Source organism: Lampetra fluviatilis, chromosome 59 (assembly GCF_964198595.1).
Source record: "Lampetra fluviatilis chromosome 59, kcLamFluv1.1, whole genome shotgun sequence".
Lineage (NCBI taxonomy): Eukaryota > Metazoa > Chordata > Hyperoartia > Petromyzontiformes > Petromyzontidae > Lampetra > Lampetra fluviatilis.
This window is the reverse complement of record NC_136333.1, coordinates 456,342-482,907: the sequence shown is the minus strand read 5'-3', so window position 1 is coordinate 482,907 and position 26,566 is coordinate 456,342. Positions and strand designations below refer to the sequence as shown.

Below are 26,566 nucleotides of genomic sequence, written 5' to 3'. Positions count from 1 at the left end.
GCAAGCATAACACACGCAGTCACAAGCTCCAGCCCCAATGTAATCACCAGGAAGTGCACAATATGCCTTTATTAACAAATTTAATTTAAAATAGCATTTAAAATCCAGTAGACAAAGCCGTTCACATTTTCGGCAGCTCCAAGAATCAGACGCCACTCGCGGAACTGTGCCTGTGTTGCGCAGTTGTCGGAAACCAGGAACGAGGGGAACGCCAGAACGACGGACTTCGGGCGGCGATGGGCACCCACCCAGCAACGCCGGTGTGCGTCACGCACCGCCAGAGCGATGTTGTAGTCAGCATCGTGTATGTGAGTCACACTCTGGTCCACGACTCCCCTGTGGGTATCGTGGCGGTGCAGTCACACATCGAGTCCCTCTTGAGTTAAATGTCGGGAAGGGGACACACAATTCCGCCCCTTCCGATAAATGTCAGGTCATCAGATCCGTGAACTAGTTAAGTCTTGCGAGACTTATGTATAGCCAATTGCCATGCTTGGTCTTCCTCAGTGCACTGCAGTCTCTAGTCACGCTACTCGCGGGTGGACGGAGTTATCATCGCGCTGTCATCGTAGATTAAACAGAAATGCACTTAAGTCGACATGTTTGCTTCACTCATTTTGACGCTAACAAAACGCTCGCCGTACCAACTTCAATCCCGTGCCGTTGCTCAGCCGAACCGGCAACCCGACAACACCGAGGGCAGCGCGAGTGCAAGCAATCGAGGCGCCAGTACTCGCCCACGTCGCCGGGCTGGGCCCTGCTTCAGCCAGGCCCCTAGTAGCGGTAATAGAAAGCCGCGGCTGTGGTGAATGTGGCTGGGCGCGGACCTGGTCAATAATCTGTCAGCACCCAGCCCGGCGACGTAGGCGAGCGCTGGCGACGCAACACGTCTCGGTTGGCAGCAACTACACAGATGAAGCCGGAGTGGTTTAGCGGAAGTACCTACGACACTGCATTTAATTAACCCTCTTGCAGTCTTTATCCTGGGCAATAAGTCCCCAATACGAACTAACCACCACTACAAGTCCAGTGCAGCTTTTAAGACGGCGGTATAGCGACAGCCGGTTTCTTATCATATTCTTCACGTTCGATCACTCGACCAACCTGGGTAACACGAGAATAGTTGGGGATAAAAATGCTTCTCACCTGCGCCCACATTGGCTTGGTGACGTCATCGGCGTCGCTTGTAGGGGATTTTTGGGGGCGGCCACCAATTTTCAAGGGGCTCGGGTGATGGACCACAATTAAAGTGGTTGCTTACCATTTTGAATCGACGAATTGGCTAACTGATAAAGCGTCCCAGCTCCTGCACCCCCCCCCCTCCCCGTATATGACGTGCCCACACCTTTCTCAGAGTTGTGTAGATGATCGTGATTCGGTGTCAGCGATTGCGATTCAAGAATTGATTCTTAATCTTCTAACAAATGTTTGTGTCTCAGCAGATGGCTGGCGGGGTCACGTGAACAGATCTCACACGGCGTGCCCGAATCGCAGAAGATAGCAGATCGTTGCACGTGCGACGCGGGGCACGCATCGCGATTTGAGAACAGATTCTCCGCAGCCATGTGGCGCGCATCGCGCTTCTAATAGCCACGCGGTCTGCGCAGAGCAACGGCGTACAATGCACACCGAACTGTAAATAATGTACGCTCTTACTGTCACCATCGCGAGCTGAAGAATTGATCCTAGCCGATGAGTCAAAGGGCAGTCACGTAACGCCGCGCGCAATGAAAATGATAAGACCGTATGCAGGGATTTGGCGACTCCCGTGCAGAAATTCTATACAAACACGCCCTTCCTTACAAAATCTATATGGAACGCTTCATGGTTATTGCTCCGAGCCACACATGTGGTGCATTCAGGGATGGAATTTTACCATTCATTGCAAACGGGTTCAAGGACTTCAAAACAAACCCCACCAGGACAACCACCGACAAAACATTGGTTCATGAAAACCTAAAAAGTTCTAGTTTCTATAATCAGTTTTCTTTACATACAAAACAATTGTATAATTAACAGTCAGCAAATTACAATAGAAATAATTGCAGACAGGGCATCCCGGAAACGCTGCACCAGGACCGCTCACCGGAACTCGGGTCGTGACACTAATTTCGGCAAAATCTGTGGTCGCAGATGGTGCCAAAACATCACGATGGGGGCATTTGTACCGTGCGTTGCACCGGGGGGGACAGGGATGTCGCAGTGGCGGTATGGCTCGGCCCGATTACCCCCCCCCCCCGCCGTCGCACGCGTTTACCCACAGCCCCGTGCTCCCAGCCCAGTGACAACCCTCTCACCAGGCCCGGTGGCCAGGTTTCCCCGACACACGCCCGTAGCCATGCCAACAAAGTACCGCATAGGGAGGCTGTGGCAGCGTGGGGAGACACCTCTAAGCGATACCATGACATTGCATTTGCCCGCGCGACAGCCCCGGCAGTCCCTATCACGGTGGCGCCGAGGCGCTTGGCGACCAGGATCTGGTTGGCTGAATGGACGGACGGATCAGCCCACGCCTCCGCCCCTACCCGACTGCGCTGGGAATACGAGCACTCTGGCCGAAAGCAGCGAAAGGGTTCGGAGCCTCCAGTCGGCAAACGTGAGCGGGCGGGCAGGAGGGTTTGCCAGCCAGGTTTTACTTTCGCCACCACTGCATGGCTCTCGGGCACCGGTGAGGACACTAGGAGGTGGAGGAGGTGGTACGAGGGGGTCAGGGGTCAAGGTTCGGGATCAGGGCTTGTGGCCGGCTCGGTGGGGCCGTCTCCCTCGGCCGGCGCAGGCTGCTCGGTCTCCATCACCTGCAGCTCCTCGCGGTCGATCATGGTCGGGTCGATGGCGGCGTAGGGCGTCACGTGGAACTGCCGCAGGTGGATCTGGTTGACGCGCGGAGGTCGACCGGCAACAGTCAGTTCAGTTCACGTAGTCGCCAACAGGAAGGTTCTCACATCAAATATCACGATTCACAACTGATTTTTGTGGTAGGCCACGCAATGACATGGTAAGGTTTGTGTCACAAAGACTCGCCACCACCTGACACAGCCAAACAAATTAAGTAGCCATGTGAACAAGGGTTTAACGCGACGCATTACGATCGTTTCAGCTTGCCCACCGGCGAGTTCAAGAACGATTCCTAAAGCCAGATGTAGCAATTGGATACGTCTCAAATGAAACTACGTCAGAATGATGGGTGGTGGAGGGTCTTAACGACACAAATTTGGCTCGATCATTTTATGTGGCCTAACCCAAAGATCGATTATGAATTAGTCAACCAACCTATAGTCAACTACCACGGGCAACACAGTGGATAACAAGAATCGATCAATACACAACTTGCTAATCCACTCTATTAGCATGCAGGCAACCCCCAGCCAATCAGCATAGTTGCACAATCAACGAGCTCGGTTAAATAATACGCGGTCAACGATCACACAGCCAACCAACATGGTGTCAACCGGAAGCACTGGCGGAGCCAGTGGGGGGGGTGGCACATGCCCCCCCAATGATCCGATCGAAATCCCTAATTTCGATCGGATCATTGAGGTTGATTAGTAATAAATCGGCATTTTGCGACCCCCACTGCCACTGTGTAGCATATTATGTGCCAGGGACTCTATGAGATGATAAGACAATAGTCTCAGTCCATAATTGGCAATAAGTAACGGCAAAGCGGTTATTAGCGACTCACAGAATTGTGCGCAGTTGCGTATACAGTACACGACTTCCCTGAAGGCATTCACCTTCAGCGAGCGCGATGCCGATCACACGGTTCGAATTCGACTCTCGATCGATGGCTGTGCCATCGCCGTACACGCGTCGAATAACAAGCAAGGGACAAGTGCTTATTTACAACTCCTATAATTTTCCATTGCTGGAGGGGTTGCCCCCCCCCCTACCTGAAGATCCTGGCTTCGCCACTGACCACAAGTCAACCAAAACAGTCAATCACCACAAATTAAAGAAAGGTGGACGTCTCATTTCTATCCAAATTACAAATTGCCACGCGACACCAAAGTAAAACGCCACTTCACGCTGGCGATTGCCGACGTCTTTCACTGTCACCGCGGATGTCAGCACTTTGAATCGCGATTGAATGTAGGGGGGGGGGGGGGAGATGTTCGAAAGCAAAACCCCCGTATGCAACGCGTCCGGAACGTACGCTTAAAATGACTCTCATTCATTTCCACCCTGTCACCGGCGACAAACCACCCGACCCCCGGCACATGACCCGGCCCACCTGGATGTGCAGGATGACCTCGGCACAGCGGCACAAGTAGGGGAAGTTGCCGCCCGTTTTGAGGTGTGCTCGCTTGGCTGTAGGGTACAGCTTGTACATGTCCTCCTTCGCCGAGGAGGTCAGCGCGCTCTCGTCAAATACCTACGGGGGGGGGGGGGGGGGGGTCAGGGTTCATCACGTCAATCGAATTGCCAAAGCAAAGGGCTCGTCAAGCCAAGCTGGTGGTGCCGGGTTGCGCCGGCGTGGCTGGCAATTGTGTGGGACCATGGCGGATGCGGCGAGGTAGCCTTTGCCGTTTGAACGGCAGGGCCGCCCCGACGCTGGAGTTCACGTTGTGCACGACGAAATTAGTGGCCCAAATATTCCGTCAATGTAGAGTTTTTATTTGACTTTAGTTCACGATGACCATGATGAGTCGATGAAAAATAATCCCACGTGACGATGACTACTGCCCACCAAAGACAAAAGCGCGATGACGACTGTAACAAAGCAAAACGAACGAGTCTGAACGAAGATACACACCAAGATGATCCATTAGCTTTATTAGAAAGTGGTCGATTCGTACATCGGGTCGGATACTGGCACGCACCCGTGGGTGACCCGCAATATGTGTTGGAACCAAGTGGATTTGCGGCTCGCCGTTTGAAATCGGAGCCAGGTTGAGACGTGAAGATGACACGATGAACGTGACCTAAGCCCCATAACACACAAGCTTGTTCCAACCTGCCTTGCACGTGACTCGTGGGTATCTGATCTGAAGGGGGACTCTATAGACAGCGGTTCAATGAAAGAGACTGGACGGAATGCATGGAGATGTGATATTAGGATTGTGGCAATATCACGTTTTCTGACACAATATTCTTACCCATGTTAGTTTTATAATTTTTTCACGATACATATTAAAATGTTCATGATAGGCAATACGATATGAATGCTTACCATGATACCCACGGGACGTAAATCTTTTTACGAATTTTCCCTGTTTAAGAAAGAAATTGTGTTGAAATCTGCGGCAGTGCACCAGGAGTACTCATGCCTGGCTCCGCTACCAGGGGAGAGTGGCCCAGGCTGATCCTGTTTCCACAGATTATTTTTTTCCTGTTTAAACAAAAGTTTGTTTCACATTTTTTTCATTATCTGCATCTCTATCAATCTGCACCTGACCTGCCCTGGAGCTGCATGCTTCCCGTGCACCAGTGTGGCCAACCAATAACAATAGTCAAGGCCTTCACATTCCGCCTATCACGTGACGCCATGTCTCACGATGACGAGCCGCCGGGACTGGCAGACACCAGGGCAGTCACGTGGGCATTGCCCCGTGGTTGTCATTGGATTTATTTATTTTTACACTTTACACAGTCGTTGAAACACACGGCCACAAAGGAACGAATTGTCAAATGGCAACAATGTCGGAAAGATTGAGGACTCACGTCCATTAGCGTGATGGCCACGTCCTTCAGCTTCTGCGGCTCCACGTATGACTTCTGGCAGTTGAGGGTGAGACGAGAGGCGAGCTCGGCCTGGCTCAGGCTCTCTATCTGCACCGCACGTGTATGCAATATGCGTTTAATTCAACATAACTTCATCTCATACAGCATTCAAACATAATGATCACCATGGCAAAGCGCTTCACAAGGTGACACTCATCCAAGAGGGAGGTCCAGCGTTTAACGACTGAGGTTACAGTAATAATATGAACACCAAAATGCAGCCATCTATAACCTAGTGTGATTTAATCTTTATTTGAAGCTTTCGTGACTGCAGGAATGCATACTCTTTGGTTCTTTCAGTAAAGTCACGTATTTTATTTCTACCTACATGACTTTACCGAAAGAACTAAAGAGTATAGTGTCATTTACACAAGGAAAATAAGCAAATACCTGGAGAGGTTTCCTAAAATAATTTTTGATTTAAGTAATAACAAGCAACCAATCCGTAACATCAACCACACAGACGCAACACGCATACAACATATGCAAATATAATACGTACGTATACGTACCATACAGTCGAGGATGCCACTCAACATCCAAGTTTGTTATTTTCAAGGTCACCCCTCATCCTGACCCTATTCATTCACTTTTAAACTAAAAACACTAAGCTGAGACAATCCTTCGGTTGCTTGACGGAGCTGAACATTGCATCAGAGCCAATGCAGTCAAGAGTAGCGGCACAAGAGCAGAACAGGAGAAAAGGGCATCCTGAGCCACTTGTAAATATGAACGGAGTAGAATGAGATTCCCAGCCGTTGACTTTTATACCAAAGGTAACAACATTGAGAGAAGGGTGAGATCTAGAAAAAGTGAATCCTCCGTTTTCCAAATGAATAGTGAGTGGCACCCTAATACATAAACACCCATACATAAATAACATACGCAACACATATATATACAGAACACATCAACCACACATATACACATCAACTACACATGCAAATCAACCACACACAGACACATTTACTATACATACTCATCAACCACACATATACGCAACACATGGGGCCGTGATGTGGCCTCGTGGTATAAATTTCCATGATGATAAGCCACAACACGTTGAGCTATCATTTGTGGCCAGGTCGCTTCTGAAAAAGAGCTGCATAGCTCAGTGGGCCTTAGCTAGTAAAATACAGCACATTCAGCGCTTGTTGCAGATGTTCTGCGGGTGTAATATCCGTAATGATATTACTTCTAGATTTGAAGCTTTCGTGACTGCAAGGATTCACTCTTAGGTTTTTTCGGTAAAGTCACGTAGGTAAAAAATAATAATAAATAAATAAATTGGTAGAAATTGTAATAGAAATAAAATTAAAAATCACGACGTTTCGGAGGCAACACAAGCTACCTTCATCAGGTGTAAAAAGGCAATAACTGTAGTGAGAGTTATTTGTGATGGGACATTATTACACCTGATGAAGGAAGCTTGTGTTGCCTCTGAAACGTCGTGATTTATTATTTTATTTCTATTATTATTTCGATGATCAATATTATTTAATTATTTTCCCCTACGTGACTTTACCGAAAAAATCTAAGAGAATGATATTACTATCTGCCGCCTGCCTCACACTGGTCATTAGAAAAAATGACACCGCGTATTACGGTAAGTCCCCGCATGTATGCCACACTTGCGCTGCCTCACTGTAACGGCGCCTCGATTCACGAAGTCATCTGGGCAGCGTACGTAACGACACGGCGCTACGCCACGACACCACGCCACGGCACCCCGAGCGGGTGCTCCAGCCTCAGCGCTGGTGACGTCGCCGTAGTAACCAACTCCTCAACTACGTCTTCACCAAAATACGGGGAGTGGCCTCGAAATGCAATCTTCTGTATTATAACATTGTTTATTTAAAGTAGTTATACAACTTTTTGGGTTATCTTTAGTTCTTTTATTTTTTTTGGTACTTATTTAGATATTTTAGTTTCCTGTAAATTTCGACCAAAAAAATTACACCCAGGAACATAAACCTAAATTTATACCATTAAGTAAATGGTAGTAAAGATAGGCTTCTGTTTACGTTGTTACAACTTATGTCGCGTTTTCCAGAAACGCCCATCCCCAATGCAAATATAGGACCTGACTCAATTGAAATCTACACAATGGCAATCATTACCCTGACAAAAAATCCTGATACTCAGTGATGCTTTCCTGGGTAAACTAGTGGAATGATAATTGACTCGAAGCAGCCGTTATTGATTTGCTGCACAAAAACAGAGCGGCGAATCGATAAAGTCTCCGTGACACTCGGCAGTGTAACCTTCCTCAATCCTCGGCGAAGTCAGAGTGATTCCTGCTCACTGGAGCTCATCTCGTATTCACAGCCCTATAGAGCCAGTAGTGGAGAATCCACATTCCTATGACGGGGGCAAGGGCATACAAAATGATGTATGTGGTATGGAGGGCCATTGCCCAACAAGTAGCCTATTCTATATTTTCATTTCAGAGCCACTATTAATGACGAGCGTGTTGAGTTTTATCTCCCATCTAAAGGGCAACCACAGTTGACTTGCTCAGAAAAGTGGTACTTTTATTTTATCGACCCTGGGGGGATGATGGGCTGAGTGTCGACTGCCTAGCCTCTCCTCTGTGTCTTGCTCCTTCGTGAGACACATAGCACACCCAAACCAAGGTGAACTCGATTAAAAGGCCGTATTAAACCAAAAGGTTTTAAAGTGGAACTTGACGAGTGGACATCTACTGGACATGTGTGAAAACTATTGGACATGTGTGAAAAAGAGGCTTGATAGCTCATCGGATTCCTCCAGTATAAATAAACATTCTGACTCTGTGGGGCGGACGAGGGCCTGGCCGGGTGCGGAGCGACTGTGAGGAGGCGTGGGGGGCCCACCCTGTCCACCATGAAGTCAATGGCGTCCGCCATCTGGCCGTCCACGCGTCCCGCAGCAAAATTGGACATCACCAGCTTCTTCAGCGCAAACGCCGGCATGAGCCAGAAACTGTGAAGACAGCGCCGGCAAAAACAGAGCAGGGGGATAGGACCACAGTGGTCCGGGCATTAAATAAGTAATATTTAAAAAAAAAATTTTAAACACGCTTTTATGAAATGTACTAGTAATGGCAGAACTCCACGACTCCAGGAAGTGGCCCTGAAGCTTGCCACAACGTAAGGGACCGTGGCCAATAACAGCCAACGTCAGTTGACCATGGACAATTAGACCCATGCCAAAACATAACATATATATTTTTACACATTCTTTTTTATATTTTTTATGATAGAATATAGTTTTGTCTTCAGTATGATGTAAGTATACCAAGTTTGCAGTCGATACCACATTGAGAAGTGGGTTAAGATTGAGTTACAAGATTTGAGGATACAACAACGACAACAACAACAGCCAGAGTGAGTTAAAAGAAAGTGTGTACAAACACCTGTCACAGGTTTCCCCGGCTCGAGCCTAACGGCCACCCCAGTTAATAAGGCGGGTACGTTAGCCAAAAATACTCCGTAGCATCTGTCCGAATCTGGACATTAAAGATCCCTGCTTCACTGCATCGCGCGCTCTCGGATGCACTTCTGCAGCCATCTGGAACGCTCTTCCTTCTGATATTAGGAAGTCACTGGAGCTATGCGCTTTTAAATCTAGATTGAAAACTAATTTCTTTAGAACTGATTTTTGTGTTTAGTTTGTTGTCCTTTCCCCGCACCTCCGATTAGCTCAACATGCATACATCCCGAGACGTTATTTGCAAAAACAGCAGTTGGCCATGTCCTGGCGATATGGTCCAAATATTACAAAATTATAATAATTATCCGCAGATTACTTAGCTGGGAATAATCAGAGCAACATCACCCCCTACTGACAGACTGATGCCCACTTGCCGGCCAGTCTTGGGTACACCTTGTGATAGCGTAGGGATGGTTGCCACCTGGGGTCCTCTTGGCCAGCCTGCCACAGGTGATTGTCCAGCCGAGCAACAGTGTTTGAGATAAGACGCGACGATGCACGACGCTTTAAAATGCTGCGGCATTCTCATCCTAACGAGGTGGGGGGGCACAGACTGCCCGAGTGGGCATCGTCACCGTGGCGATGGTGCTCTCACCTCGTGGAGGTCCAGTGCTGCCGGAAGATGGAGGTGTCGCTGAAGGCGTTGCACAGGATGAGCGAATGCACGCGGGGGGATTTGCTCGTGTGCTCGGTGAACTTCTGAGCCAGGAACCCTCCGAGCGACGCTCCGAATAAGTGCACCTGCAGCAACGTACGGTAAGCACACACATCCCCGCGTGAACCAGAGACCCCCAACCTCTGAGTTACATCGGTCGGACTCACGGGCAATGTCAGTCACGAGTGGCAAAGCGAGCATTTTGACGACAATCTGCTACAGTGTGTTGTAACGCCCAACCAGGATGACCGATGGCGACCGGGGGCGGTGACGCGGCCCAACAGTAGCATGCTCGCCGCTTCTCACAGAGGTTAAAAATTCGAACCCAGCGGCTACCCTGATTGATACTGCGCCCTGTATCAACATTAACAATACTACGCGCCATCTGCATCGCAGTGGACATTCAAGATCGTGTGACTTCATTTGCAAGAGGAGGCCATTGTGTGTTTGGTGTCAGTCCATTTTTCTAAATCTGAAAAAACTGCGCCTACAAATTACTTTGAATCAACACAGCAGCAGCAATCATCGCCACCCTACTGCGAAAACTTGGCAGGACCCTCCTGAAAGGGTCATGAGACTCAGTGAGGCTTTCCTGGGTAAACAAGTGTCATAATAACGGGAAGGTAAGGAGACAAGGTGGTCAGGTGGCAACGCACCTTGTCCAGCTGTAGGCTGTCCAGCAGCTTACGTAAGCCCTCGCAGAACTCTTCCACGTTCCAATAGACCGGGTACTGAAGCTACACAAGACACACAAAACAGCGGTCACACAGTGTCCATAAAGCTCCCGTGCACAGCAGGGATGATTAGTCGAGTAGAGTATGATGATTGTGATGATGGTAAAGTTTATAAGATGATGAGTGGTGATGATGCGACTCGAACTAAGATCACAGTTCAGTAACCCTGCCTGCTGATGATGGCAATGATGATGTGATGATGTGATGATGTGATGATGTGATGCTCACCGATATGATGTGGTATGGTGATAATTCCTTTTTATATGGCGTTGTTCATGCAAAACTGCATCTCACAACGCTGTACAAGACAACAGCAAAACATATCTGGTCTAACACCGTTTTGAGACTAGGCTCAAAAGAAAGCTATCTCTGGTGTGGACCAATCAGTTTCAAAGACAATGCATATGTAGTAGGTTCAATGAGACGTAGACGATGTAGTCGGAGGCACACTTATTTATTATAACGTTACACTCAGCACAGGCCAATGTATACAACACTTGAAGGGGTAACGGCCCTTCACCCGTCTAACAGGGAGACCCCACTAACACTAGCCCGGCTAGCCTGCTCCCAGGTCCTCCACTCGAGAGCTAGGGGAGACTAGCTGATCCAGCTCTGGCCAAGCTGGGATCACGGCACCCTTAGCCACCAGACCGGCTCTTACAAGAGCATCGGCTCTGGGCTCTCGGGGCCACGCCACTGGCTTGCCCTGGTCGGTCCTTAGAAGGACAGCGATCCAGGGGAGTCCCAGGGCCTATCTAGCCGGTCTTCGCTCTTCACTGGTTAAGCTGAATACTGAACCCCGAGCCCACCGGCTCACCGCCTTATATAGCAACTCCCCCACCGAGGGGTGGGGCTGTGGGGGATCACAGCGCCGTTACAGCCCCACAGGCTAAACGATGCGGACGTGGATGTAAGCATCCTTCCGCGTGCGGGCATAACCACCCCTTGTGTGTTTGTTCGCCCTCCCGTAACACCCCTACACATATATTATCAGAGTATGTTTTGTTTTTCATTCTGACCACAAGCATTGTGGTTAATGCAGACATGATTCCTTGTAAAAGGTTTTAGTTTGGTGTTTTAACATCTTTACACCTATTTTGTTGCCAGAAAAAAGGGGAAAACCTATTCTCATATTTTGGTACTGGCAAAGGAGGTCCCATGATGATCACACAAATGTTGCCAAATTCCCTTCTCGTGGGTTTGAAGGAGGTGCAATACCCTGGCGTTGCCAGGAAAATGCAGGACAGCAAATGTGGACTCAGATCTGTCCCATCTGTATTTGGATAGAGTGATGCTCATTAATTGGTGGAAATAATATGAATAATATAGAGGACTGGAGATATTGGGAGGGAAATTCGCACTGGCTCACTATGTGGCTACCTTTCCCGTGGTTCCTCGTCGCGCCACTCAATTCTCTCTCTCTCTTCAAGAGTGAGCGAGCATCGCGTGGCACGTTACAAGGAAAATAAATTATGAATAAATACGTGACGATACGACATGGTGCCCCTGCACCGATGATGGTAATAATGATGACGGTAAGTGATGGTAATTATGATGGTTATGATGATGGTAATAGTGAATGATGATGATGGGGATGAAGATGTGACGACGCTCACCGAGATCACGCGGTAGCCCTGGCCGCTGAGCGCCTGCATCTGCTGGAAGTAGACGTCGGCCGTGCCGCTCACCGGCGGCAGCATGACGATGGGGCAGCGCACGTGCCGCGGGCCGGCCTCGTACAGCGACCACACCTTCGTGTCGTCCTCGTCCACTATCACCTGCACACCAAAGTCAAAGAACCCCCTTATAGCCTGTAACAAACCGTTAGGGCAAGTTCTGTTAGTGAACAGCACCTATGAAAGTCGTCTGGGCACACGAAGGGAGTGGGTGGCCAGCACCACACCCAGCCGCCTCTGTCTCTCCCTAGTCGCGATGTTTACACACCCCACCAGGTACTCGTTTGAGGCCGAGTCAACCTAGGGGAGGCCCAGGACAGGTTCAGATAATCGTCACTGGTGTTGGCCGTGAGCGGGAATCGAACTTGGGTCGCCGGGTTTGTAGCGCAGCGCACGTACCACTACACTACCGCTCCCCACTTGCACACCACGCCACGAAGCACACGCTGCAAGACCACCATAGGGCAGCCGCACGGTGACCACACCGGCATGCCAACCACGCATTCAACCGCAAGAGGTGCTCCGATGATGATATGTTAACTCCCTCGCCTGGTATGCAGGAGCTTGCAGATTCGATCCCGACCCTGATGCCTGCTGTATATTTGGAGTTTGCATGTTCTCCCCGTGGTCACGTGGATATTTCTCTGGGCCCCCTGGTTTTTCCCTCCACATTTAGAAACATGCATTTAGGGTATTTGGCTGCCATTCAAAAAGCACATGTGATAAGTTACTTCACGGAGCTATCATTTGTGGCCAGGTCGCTTCTGAAAAAGAGCTATATAGCAGCTCAGTGGCCTTACCAGGTAAAATAAATAGTTAACTTTAGTATAGTAGTAACTATACCCCAAGCACAAGGCAAAGTGCATCCCAACCACGCGGTAACCACATGGTAAACTACAAGTTAACCACACGTGCCACAATCACGCTCGCAGGTGATGAGCGAGTGGTAAGTGGAGACAATTGGCACTCATCAGTGGCACCCATGACCTTTGTGGTTATGTGAGGGATGACAATGGTGATGATTACCGTTCGTGGATGAAGGAATTTCAATCAATGAATCATCGCCCGGCAGTTACACGGATTCACAAGACTCGGTGTGACTGCACGCGGTGTCAAACTCGTGACCCTTCAACGCCAAGGCCGCATTGCAGCCCCCCCCCCCCGCCTGCTCAGCATTCCGCGTGGTGGCACATGACTGATACAACTCTCACTCTCTAAATCTCTCACCCTTCTCTCTCCCGTGTCTCATTCCCCCTTCTCTCTCTCAATTATTTTCTCTCTCACTTTCTCTTTCCCTCCCGCTCTACTTCCTCTTTTTAAACTTGTTGAGTTGCTCTCTGCACAGTAGTGCACGCTCTCCGCTAATTGAGCATGCCCTGGCGTCCTCGACAGAAACTCAATACTCAACTCATAATTCAGGAAAACCTTATTTCTTATTCAGGACTGACTAGAACTCTCACATTCCTTTGACACTTCTTTGCTTAACCTAGGACTGTACACACTGTGCGCTCAGAACCACATGAAAGACAAGACGTGGCTCGGTGTGTTGTACTTAGAAACAGTGTTGAGCCATCTCGAGTGGGGCTAAGATGCTTGCAGTGATTAATAAATGTTGTTTGCGGGCCATTTCCAAGTAGTAGGCATCATATGGCCATAGGCCATGTGAAATAAAGTCCGGATCTTCCTCACCCTGCTAGTGGCCATGACCAGGGGTCAGCAACCTGCGGCTTGGGAGCCGCACGCGGCTCTTTCAGGACTGTTCCGTGACGTTATTTATTAAGGACCACCGTCTCGTGTTCACACGCATTACGGCTCTTGAAATAGTTTTGTACCGAATAAAAAAAAACGGCTCTTCTTATTTTGGTTGCCGACTCCTGGCCATGACCCTCTGCGTCAATTTCTGGTCCCACCCTATCTAAGCAAAACTGTAGCGCTACCCATTTACTTAAATGGCTACACTCGGTGAATTGTGAATATCAACCGAGTCCTCGCAGTCACCTCTTACACTGAACAAACGGGGGTCCCTTACATGCTCCCCTCTTTGTTAGACGGATCCCCCCCACCCAACCTGTTTCAGATATTCAAGTAGTCGGATGTTTCACCGACGATTTATTTGAATACTGAAGGTAAAAGGCACAGCCCTGCAATTGTCTTGCTCATGCCTCCACTGGCAAAAGGGCCTCTGCTAGAGGGAGCGCTAAACAGCACGTCTAGATGTCATTTTGGCCTACTCTTTCCAAGCTGGGCAGAGGTCTCGGAAGCGGTGGCAGTACCGACACAAATCAACTTTGATGAAGCCATTTACGCTGTATGGTAGGGGGTGCGAGGGAGTGAGAGGTGATTTCAGAGACTTGGCCATTGATTCAACTTCTTTCATACGGCGGAGGTAGATGCAGAGCAACAACTACAATTTTGCATTCAGGCGGTCGAGCCACCAGACAACCGCGTCAGGGATCTTCCAACTTACCGTTGTTTCAACCGCGGTATCGGGAGGTCAATGGTCAATCCTACTGAACACAAACCGTGAATGTGAACCCACCCGCTTGAGTGACACGGAGCTCCGGAACCAGTTGTACTCGGGCGAGTGCTTGATTGTACCCATGGCTCGGCGCTCTTTCCTTGCCCAGCTGTGGAATGGCACGAGGGTGATACAATAAAATCGCTTGTGTCAACACAGCAGCAAACATAGCGCCCAGCGCAGCACGCACACACACGTAGCTTCCATAATGCATCGGTCAGGGCAGAGTGCAATCACACACACACACAGTGGGTCCTTCTCTAGAGCTGCCGCGTTCTCAGGCCCCGTGGGCCTGAGATGTTCCCTGTAACCAAGATAAAATTGGCGCTTCCAGTTGTTTTTACTTAGAGAAGCGGTGTCAGCAATTTTTCACTGCGAGATAAATTTTGCTACGAGGCTATGATTGGTTGGGGCCAGGAGGGGTCGACACTCTACCGGTTGCGTTAAAATAATTTGTCATGCTGCGTTGGCGTTAGTGCACAAACTGAACACATCTGTCAATAACACTGACCTGAAGAAGAATACGATCTATAATATACTTTTTGGGCATTGGCTCTTCTTCATAGCAGAGTGATATAGGGGATGAGAAAGACTGAGTGTTTTCATAACGCAAGTTGGACATAACGCGATTGATGCATTAGGGAACACTTTTATGCGGATGTGAATTGGATCTAACGCGATCGAGTGGGCAGAACTACGTTGCGCGAGTAGGAATAAGCGGTTGTACGGCTACCTTGGTGTAGCATCACACAAGGCGTTAGGATGCTGGTGGACACTTCTAGATGCTACTCACGCCGCTCAGTCTATGCTCAGCCTACGTACGCATCTCACATGTTATCGCGGACTGTGCTTTACCCTATATTTTATATTATTTATTACAACGCGATTATTCCATAATGCGGTGTTCTTCAAGAACACAACTAGTACCACGGCGTTATAGCAGAACAGACTGTATAACAATTAAGCCCAAAGCAATCTGTGCAAAAACCACCAAAATTTGTGAATCAATGTTCAGCATGGGTTTTTGTGCAAGACTTGCCTTCCCATAAAATGTAAGGGAAAAAAAAGTTTTTTAACTTATTCTTTATTTTATTGAATATTTTTTTCTCTTATGGTATTCATTGTGCACGTTTGCATTTCATTCCTTGCACGGTTGCAATCCACTTTGCTCAGTCTGTGTTAGCCACTGAGGTCATGACGGGTTTCATATGCCCCCTGTACCATTCCCCGTTCTGCTGTAATATGGACTGGTGCCTACCTTGTTGAGGGTGATGTTGACACATAAAATATCGATCAATTAATTTCAATTGGGAGACCTCTACTTTTGTAACCTGGCGACTGGGTTCCTCAGGTGGCGGGCCTGGTGCAGTCGCACTACCTGCACACTCACTCGCTACCCCACTGCTTCTTCCTTGTGTCCACGGTGAGGAGAGGTACTGGCTGGGGATCAGGATTGGGATCGCCAGGACCCAGCCTGTTGTGGGGATCAAAGTTGAGCTCCGGAGCCAGAGAGGCTTGCGTTTAAAGCTGTGGCATTGATCCACAACATTCACAATGAAGCGGAACTCCATTCTGTCTCTACAACCTCTAAGGCTTTCAATAGCAATATTATTATCACAAGCAGCATATTAAACAAGCAAACTCTGGACTGGTTTCAGCCTTCTGTGTCTCATCATCAAATGCGGCTGGGTTCTGATGTTATTGGCAAGAGCACTCCGAGAAATAAAACGGTACACAAACTCACTAAGCATTGCCATTATGGATAAAATCGTATAGAGTGCAGTAGATTCATTTATATATGTATCTCCACATAATTAAAGCATGTTTCGCCCATCACTCTATTGGCTTTCCAGACCAACAACATTGACCAACAAAATGCAGATCCACTGTTGAGTTTGCAAAACATTACGACAAATATAACTTAGTCCTTTGTCCAACCACTGCTGCATAATTCCCCACGCCGAACAATTTACAAGTTTTGAGAGTGAGTGATCCAGCCAGCGACGAGCAGCTCACAGCAAGAGCCCTCTTGGAAGAAGGGCAAAGAGCACGAAAGTTGAGCAACGACAAGGCGAAGCCCTGAAGGAAGGGTGGGAGAGGCAACACTGAATGCCAGCGCGAAACTGGCAGCTGCCCGCCAAAGGAGAGAGAACGGAGCAATGAAAGAGCCTGAGGCAGCGCAGCCCTGAAGGAGGGCGGGAGAGGCACCAGCGGGTGCCAGTGTGAAGCTGGCCGCTGCATGCAAAGGCCAAGAGCATGGAGAGAGCAAGGAGAGAGCACGGAGCAGGGGAATGAGCCTGACCAGCCGCCCGTGAAGAATAGGAGAGCGCCGGCGAGAGCGCCGTGGGTTCGACCCACACACACACCGACAAGCCCCAGCTGGTAACCAAGACAAGAGTGAGGAACGGCGACCAGCGGACGAGCTGCGAGCACTATCTGACGACGGAATCATTGCGCACCGCCGACGGCGAGCATCGCGCCAACTCAACCAGCAGTGGAGAGAGCTGCAACGCCAAGAGGAAGAGTGTTGGCGCAGGCAAAAGCACCGTGTGTTTAATACACACACACATATACCGTCCTAGCGGCCCTGCTGGGAACCCGAGGTATTTTCAGCACAAGGAACGCCGTATCGCGTAAGCCGCCAAGTCAACAAGTGGCAAAGAAGACACACAACACGCATATCGGGACTAATAAGATTGTTCTAAAAAGTTATCTTTGTGTTTCAAGAAGGTCTGCCATTCCAAGGTGGTGTGTTAAATATCAGCTGATCGTGAAAAGCATTGCTGCACGTTGAGTTACATGAATACGATTGTTTAGAAGTATTTTAGTCATTCGTTTTCGTTAATTGCATAATCTTATCAATGAATTGAGGTCAACTTTTGCTTTTGGGACATGTTTCTTTATTACTGTTCGTATGAATATTGTCACATTCATTTTTAAGGAATTTTTCCCATCGCCGTGTATGCTCGCTTTACTCTGAGGAATTAACCGATTGTTCTGTTACCCAGTTAACAAATGTAACCATTGAGGGTTATTTGTACGGATAAATGAGTAGGACATCTCGAGGAGAACTGTGTTGACAATTCCGAGCATAAGTGTTTGCTTGTTAGAATGTTTTAGAGATTAAAGTTGCTAAACAGAGAAGAGTCTGAGTGGTGCCTTCCTAAGTTCATGCATAATAATCTTAATTATAAGAACTGTATCCTGTGGAGAGATCTGAATTTTGAGACCTGACAAAAACACCAAAACATAGTCAGTAAAAGTTAAAGCGAGAATCATTGTATTATCCTGATTGATAATGCAACCCTAGACAATGATGCAGAGCCTCAATTATCATAATTACATACATTAGCATAATCACATACACTTGCATAGCTTGATACAATTACACCTTCCTAAATAACATCAAATAATTTGCATAATTACATAATTTGACATAATTTCGGAAAATTACACTTTTTTATTTCAATTGAATTTTTTATAATTTTACAAGACCCAATAGAGTGGTACCTCGGTATACGTTGTTAATTCGTTCCAGAAGGTAGGACTTATACCGAAAATGACGGAAACCAAACTAAGTTTTCCCATAAGAAATAAAAAGAAAGGAAATAATCCGTTCCAGAGTATAAGAAATTATATTTTATATGGCATATTATACATTAATGGGGTTGTATAAAATAATTTACACTACTTATTACTAAAATGCATACATAAATTAAAATAAATGCATAAATAAATTTAAATAAATTGAAATTCGCAAAAGAATTAACGTTAAAATGACAAAAAAAACTCGTGAAAATTCCCAGAGAGTTATAGCAAGGGTTGTGCACTGAACGAGATCTACTTGACAGGCAGACTGAGGAGCGGCGCTTTGTTTTCAGTCGTGAACGGGGTATACGCGGGTACGCGGTGACTCATCCCGACCCATACAAGTTCTAGCAAGTGCGTCGTATCCCAAGACATTTTTTTCTCGTCAAAACACGACGTATACTAAATTCAACGTATTCCAAAGCAGTCGTATACCGAGGTACCACTGTATATACAACACCCTCACGCACAAGCGCTGTGCAGGTTTGGGCTTCTGATGAGATCTGACGAGATTTTGGGCACATTCCCAAGTGATTCGGCCATTTGTAAACACGCTTTGGTGTTCACGATTTCTTTACCTGACCATTACAACCAAGTCAAACGTGGTATAGTTTATAAAAAAAAATACTCCCCAGTTATACTGTACTTAGGAATAGTGGGGTTTGTTTTTATGATGTTCTGTTATCTCAGCTGACACCAAAGAGTGAAACATCTATGTTCCGTTGTAAAAAATACCTTTAGGATCGTATACTGTCCTAGATATATTAAGTAGATGCGTTCCTGGAGCTTAGTATATTAAAACGTATATCTAATAATTTATACAATCGTACCATTTCATACGATAAACACTTCATAACTTACCATTAATATTGGAAACAAAGAAAATGTCTACTTAAACTATATTTTATACTAAACACTTATAATAAACTGACGTAAATAAAAGGTGTACTGAATCTATATTTATGTTAATTGTATTATTATTTATATAGTACTGTATATCGATACATGTATTATGTATGCATTTCAGTGTATATATTTTCCTTATTTTGTTTAGCTTTCTGTAAATTAATGGCAATACAGAAACTTCGCTTTTCGCATATACGCCTATCGAGGGACTATTACTCTATGCCTTGATCGAGCAGTGGAGTTTATTTTTTTAACACTTGTACAAGTTTATTTGCCCCCAACTATGCTGCAGTAAAAGGTGTCGCGTTGTGCGACTGCGGTTCAAGCGCCACGCAAAATCATCAACGCTGTTTACTGCAATAACATTTATACACATCTCGCAATTGCTCAAGGGCCCTTGGTATATCTGCTCCAACCTGTTCTCCCTTGCCTTGCGCAGTCAACATCAATGCCATGGGGTGAGAATGAGCAACGCCTCACAACACAGCCACCCTCAACGACTGCATTAAGCCGCGCTCGAGAGGCGAGACGCCGAGGCAGACTAGGCCGGAGCCACGGCCTCGCCTAGAACCGCTGCGGGACACGAGCCCACTTCCCGCCCGCTAGCCTTGGCAACCCATCGGGAGCCGCGCCCGACGCTCGCGAAACTCTTGCAGAGTTTGGAAGTTTGTGGCCAGACTTGGTCTCGCCGGCCACGCGGCGCGATGGACTCACGCGTGTGGCCGCCCTCCCTCCCTCGAAGACGCCGGGGGACGAAGCGCGGCTCGCTGAAGCGACGGCCCCAGAGGCCGGGAGGAGGAGAAACTTTCCTCGCGAGCTGCCCCCAACACGGAACACGGCGGGCGGGCGGGCGGGTGACGTCACCGTGGAGGCACGTGACGCGCCAGCGGCCTCTGCCGGAATGAGAAGACGGTGCTTGGAGAGTGAGGGGTGTAAAATAACCACGGACACCTCTTCTTCTGCTTCTGGAAGAATCTTCCGGAAGATGAATCGGGTCTCGTGAGTGGGACCCCCCCCGGGGTCAGATTATTTATTTATTTATACCGCAGGAGGAGAAATCCGATGAGCTATAAAGCTCTTTTTCACACACGTCCAGTAGGGTACGGGGTCAGAACGTTAACAAACGATACAAAAACACGATAGGAGTGCAAAGTATAGGAAAGGTAAATTTAGACTTATAACTTTCGTGACTGCAGGAATTCATATTCTTGTTTTTTTCGGTAAAGTGACGTAGATAGAAAACTAAAAATCTATATTAAAAGCAAAAAACCAACGACGTTTTGATCGCAACACAAGCGGTCCTCTTCAGGTGGAAGAAGACCGCTTTTGTGGAAAGAAGACCGCTTGTGTTGCGATCGAAACGTCGTGGGGTTTGGTGGGGGCTGACGTCCCCCTCCCCCCTCCTCCGCCCCTCCACCCTCCTCCGCCCCTCCCCCCTCCTCCGCCCCTTCTCGCCGGGCTGAGCCGATCGCGTGACCGACCTCCCCGCACGAGCGCCCTCTCTGAGGGACACGGCTCGTGGCTGGCTCCCCACCGCCCGGAGTTACCCCACACACTCCCACGTACACCACCACCACTCATGCGGAGGTGGCTGCGTGCACGCGCGTGGGGCCGGCTTTAATCCGCTGTGCAGACACAGCACACGGGCACAGGCAGCGGGCAAAACGACGGCCGTATTGATGACAATTTACACGCGCCCCACCGTTGATGCGATCGTCGCTACGTAAACACACGCTAGCGTCAGCGATCGTTTATGATTGAATACACGCGCGCTTCACACGCCCACACGTACTCGCACCACACATACGCTCTCCCCACACACAGAAATCACGCTGTGTCGGTGCTCTGTGATAAAGTTTATTAATGACGCGTCTATAGCAAGCCCTGGGCGGTCCGGAGTAAATACCCAACGAGCAGGGCCTAGCCTATCCCTATTCAATCCCTGAGTGTACTCTCCCCCTACTTCTCACCTCACAGACGTACTCACGGGGTCATACGGACGTGATGGGAGTCGGAGGGACGAGGTCTCTGCCTGGGGTCGAGTTGTAGCAGCGCTCGTCAGCGTCGCTCGGACGCTGCGAGCGGCTGGGAGTCAGCCTGGGTAGCTCAACCGCTCGAGGAGGACTGACTACATTTTTTATCTTCCCTCCCTTTGTCCCCTACGAATCCAAAAATCCAGGGTCATGTGGTGTTACCCTGCACGGCCAATCGGGCGCCTACCTTTCGATTTTAAACCGATGCCCCGCCCTTACCTGGAACGATATCCTCCGGTGCGCCTTCACCCATTGTTTACGCACCCGCCCTCCCCACCCCCGCCCCAACCGGTTTGGTCGGCGTGGCCGTCCCATGGAATACACAACTTCAGTCGGTCCAGGAATTTCCCTCCCATGTCACTGGGTGTTTGCCCCCGAGACCCTATCTCCCTGTGCTGTGAGTGTTCTCATTGCGGTTTGCTCGGTGAGCTTCGTCGTGCTCATACAATGCTAAGCTAATTCACGTGGGCCGCAATGCAATTCGGCCTGGGGGGGGGGGTCGGCCAATCTCCTGGCACTGGGAAACCTTTGGACATCCTCGCTAGGAGTCCCTCGAGTAAAAACCCATGGTACCAGGTGACTCCCTACGAGACACTACGTGGGTGCGTGTGTGTGTTTAGTGGGGGTGTGCGTGCATTCGTGTGGAGGGGTGCAAGGGGATAGCAGCGCCGGCAGAGTTGCTCCGTTGTTGTGGCACCACAGTTTTTGTTTTAATTTTGATTTGTTGTTTTTTTATCTACGTGACTTTACCGAAAGAAGCAAGAATATGTAGCGCAAGGGTAAACAAATCACTTCAAAATATATACCAATAAAACTAAACAATGTTTTGTTATCTTTCCAAGTAAAGCCCACTGAGGTATTAACTTACTTTTCAGAAGCGACCTGGCTATCACAAATGACAGGAGGACGGTGGCGGTCGCTGCCTCCAGTCGGCCCGGCTGTTCGTGAATTCTAAAACACCGTGGTCGTCAAGGAAAATACATGTGTAGAGTAATAGCGCTAGCTACTGACAGAAAGTGGTACTGACAGCGTATGGCAGTACACACGTCAGCAGGTGACAGTATACACGGGGGGAAAGAGAACTAAGGGAAAAGCTCAGGAAGGGGTCCATCTGGAAGCCCCAAGAACCTGCTAGTAGGTTCCAGGAGGGGGGCGTGGCCAGGGCAGAGCAAGGCCACGCCGGGAGCACAAGAGGGAGTATAAGAGGGAGCCCTGAGTGGGAGCTCGGGCTGTTGCTGAAAGTGGAGTTGAGCGTCGCACTCTCCATCACGGGGGGACGACCTGTCATCCCTGAAGGTATACAGGTGTAGTGACATAAGAAGGGAGGGGCTGCTGGGGGCTCTGGGACCCTGGGCGGGCCAGGCGCTTAAGCCTCTTGGCGCCGGGCGCTGGGTTCCCAGGCGGGTCAGACGCTTAAGCCTCTTGGCGCCAGGCATTGGGTTCCCAGGCGCTTAAGCCCCTTGGCGCCGCCAAAGGGGGGGCTGTGTGTGCTCTGTGGGATATCTGGGGGCGCACACGGCCCCACCCCTCGTTGGAGACTAGGCATAAAAGGGGAGCTCCCTGGACGATCAGGGGCAGTTGTAGCTCAAGACCCAAGACCCAAGACCCGCCATGTGAGGACCCTGGGATGCTGTGAGAGCCAGTGGTGGGACTCTGGAACTCCCGACTCTACGACCTTGTGAGCGCGAGTTCCAGAGCGTAGCCAGAGTAGAGTATCTAGGCTGTGTACCTAGGCTGTGTACCTAGGTGGTAACAGAGTATCAGGACTGTTGGTGTGTTGGACTGTTGGAGTGCTGTTGCATTGTAATAAAGAAGTTACCTCTACAAGTGTCTCCGGAACCCGTTACACAGGCACACCTTTACTTGAAGCTGCTTGTGCAGGGGATCCTGCAGATCTGGAGGGGCCTGCACCGCAGGAGCCAGAGTGGGCCTGCATTTCATTCGTCTGGGACCCACGCGGGAGGGAAGTCAAGGGACGGCAGCCAGAGCGGGAGTTGCAAGAGAGGGACCCCCTTCCAGCACGGAGGTCTGCGACCGCCTGTTTCAAGTGCAGTCAGCCGGGCCACAGCGCCAGGGGATACCGGAACAGCGCCGGATCTTCCACCTCGCCTTCAACGTCCTCCACCCTGCCGACATCCGCTTCCTCCGCCTGACAGGCATGTCGCGACACATCAGACACTTGGCCGCAACCATCACCTAACGCATTTCGGCTGTTGCGCATGTCGGATTCACACGTCGCCATCCTTCATCTTGTTTTTGGCGTACAGGCGGCGGACTACGGGGACGGATGGGTAGTCATGTTGTGTAGAGTAGTGGAGTAGATTGACGCACCGTGTTGTGGCGGCTGTGGCGGGTTCGTCTGCGGTGGTTGGGTTTATCCAGGGGATTGAGGTAAGGGTTCTGGTCAATACGGAAGCGTCCTCAGATAGATGACTCTTTGGATGCGTTGTCGGGTGCGCGGTTATTTTCAGCGCTCGATTTGTTGTCAGGGTTCTGGCAGCTGCCCCTGGATGAGGAATTTAGGCCTAAGACCGCATTCCGAACACCCCAAGGGTTATTCCATTTTAACTGCCTCCCCATGGGGCTGCATTTGGCTTCATCCACGTTTCAAAAGCTGATCGAATTGGTCTTGGCAGTTCTCCAATGGGACTCGTGCCTCATTTACCTGGACGCCGTCAATGTGTTCGGACATATGTTCGAGGAGCATTTGCGCCGATTGCGGTCGGTGTTTGTTAAAGTGTGGGCAGCCAATCTCAAATTCAAACCGCAAAAGTGCCATCTTTTGCAAACATCTAGCCATGTGTTGTTCCCAACAGAATAGCGCTCCTGTGTGACACGCAGGGACCTGTTGGCCATGGTTCATTTTGTCCAACAGTATAGGCCATGGCTTCATAGACGGAACTTTGTTGTGTGCACGGGCCACGTGGCCCTCCAATACTCCCTGCATATTGATCAGCCTTCTGGCCAGCTGTCTCGCTGGCTGGAAACACTGCAGGAATAGTCGTTCACTGTTATCTACAGGAAGGGTGTGTGGCACTGCAACGCAGATGCGCTGTTCCGCCTGACACCGAGTGACCAGTGTGCGTGTTCTATGGGTGCGGGCCGGTGTAAGCCATCTGCGGCTGGATCGCCTCAAGTTATGGCGGTGTCCGGCGACGCAGCACCAGCCGCGTTGGCTGCGCCTAGTGATGGCACGCTGGGTCTCACGCATGCTGAGTAGGGACGGCTTCAGACGTAGGACGTCTCATTGTTAAATTTGCGGTGCCGTGTTGAGACAAGAGGCAGTAAAACTGTCCCAGCAGGGGTCTCCCTATGTCACAGTCAACTGATGTGGACGGCCCCGCCTAGTCCGAGTCCCCGACGGGAACCGGGGCTACAACCTCGGGCACCGACGTGGCTGCGGGCTTACAACGCAGGGAGCCGTGACCACAGGCGCACATAATGGGAGCTGGCAACAGGGGCAACGCATCGGCATTAGTGTGTCTCAGCCCTTTGTGTTGCACCACTCGATATGAATATACCTGCAGTCGTTCAAGCCACCGAGCCATCTGATCAATCGACTGGTCAATACGAAGCGAATACTGTAATGCCGCATGATCCGTCTAAACAGTAAACTCGTGGCCATACAGATAGGGGAAAAACTGTTGCACAAAGTGGGCAATGGCGAACAGCTCGCAACGGGTAACGCAATATTGCTGTTCAGCCGGTGAAAATACGTGACTCCCTGAGGCTAACATGTCCTCTCTACTCTCCTGAACCTGGGAAAGAACAGCCCCAACCCCCACATCGCTAGCATCCGTATCCAACACAAAGGGAAGCAAAACCTCGGGGTAAGCTAGGGGCAGCACTTCTAGGACTCATCCTATAGGCGTTCTGCCTTATGGGTAGCTCATAACCTGTATCGATGTCGTGTTCCATCAGCGTAGTGCGGCCTACATTGTAGGGATCCTTGCTGAACACAAGGGTCCCTACTCCCCTGACAGATCGGTGTTCTGTGCCAGGATCTCGTTTACCCAAGACACATCTTCTGTGCCAACCGATAGTACACCCAAATCCATGTTATTAACACCCTGCACATCGGAACATGAAACCGTAGGACTGACATGTGCAAATAACGTCCCATCCTTTACCATTGTGGGGGTGTCCACCGTGTTAAGAACTTGTAAAAACAGCGGCTGATTGCTCCACACAAGCGTGTTCGCTGCTGCCAAACAATGGCGACTGGCCACCGATGGCACCATGGACACTTCAAGCAGTGGATCTGACCGGGAAGTGATGAGCAGAGTGCGATATTGCAAAGGCACCAAGACCTGAGCACCCGGCAGGATTGAGACCGTGGTGTGCACAGGTGCCTGAACCCACAGAACTTGCTTTCCCCCTCCGTCCAGACGAAAAAAGTACAACCGCCTCTCCGATGGAGTTTCTACACAGTCTTCCTTCGTCAGGATGCGCAGGGGGATGCGGCTCAGAAAATGCCTGCCCAGCAAACAGGGAACCATGAGCATACTGGAGACCAGTACCGGTCCCCGTGTCTTCAGCACTTCGATGCAGACTGGCACTACCACTTGCCCAATAATCCCCATACTTCCCCTATTCGCATGTATGTCCCTTTGGTAACAAGTCAAAGATGTACAGGGATGTGATGGTGGCTGATGCACCCATGTAGACCAACACACGTGTAGACGTGTTACGGGAGGACAAACAAATACACAAGGGGTGGTTACGCCCGCACGCGTAAGGGTGCCTACTTCCACGTCCGCATCGGTTAGCCCTGTGGGGCTGTAACGGCGCTGTGATCCCCCACGGCCCCACCCCTCGGTGGGGGAGTTGCTATATAAGGCGGTGAGCCGGTGGGCTCGGGGTTCAGTATTCAGCTTAACCAGTGAAGAGCGAAGACCGGCTAGATAGGCCCTGGGACTCCCCTGGATCGCTGTCCTTCTAAGGACCGACCAGGGCAAGCCAGCGGCGCGGCCCTGAGAGCCCAGAGCCGATGCTCTTGTAAGAGCCGGTCTGGTTGGCTAAGGGTGCCGAGATCCTAGCTTGGCCAGAGCTGGATCAGCTAGCCTCCCCTAGCTCTCGAGTGGAGGACCTGGGAGCAGGCTAGCCGGGCTAGTGTTAGTAGGGTCTCCCTGTTAGACGGGTGAAGGGGCCGTTACCCCTTCAAGTGTTGTATACATTGGCCTGTGTTGAGTGTAAAGTTATAATAAATAAGTGTGCCTCCGACTACGTCGTCTACGTCTCCTTGAACTCACTACACACGC

General features: G+C 49.7%; 1 protein-coding gene across 1 annotated transcript; it reads right to left on the bottom strand.

Annotated features, from left to right (window-relative positions):
• Window positions 1–54: 54 nt before the first annotated feature.
• Window positions 55–20,117, bottom strand: SPG21 (SPG21 abhydrolase domain containing, maspardin). Its single transcript, XM_078880769.1, has 9 exons — window positions 19,987–20,117; window positions 14,800–14,887; window positions 12,201–12,362; window positions 10,507–10,587; window positions 9,791–9,936; window positions 8,577–8,685; window positions 5,662–5,769; window positions 4,232–4,372; window positions 55–2,870 (listed from the first exon to the last, which is right to left on the bottom strand). The coding sequence occupies exons 2-9, from the start codon at window positions 14,860–14,862 to the stop codon at window positions 2,715–2,717; spliced, it is 966 nt and encodes a 321-aa protein (XP_078736895.1). The 5' UTR covers window positions 14,863–14,887; window positions 19,987–20,117; the 3' UTR covers window positions 55–2,714.
• Window positions 20,118–26,566: the final 6,449 nt, after the last annotated feature.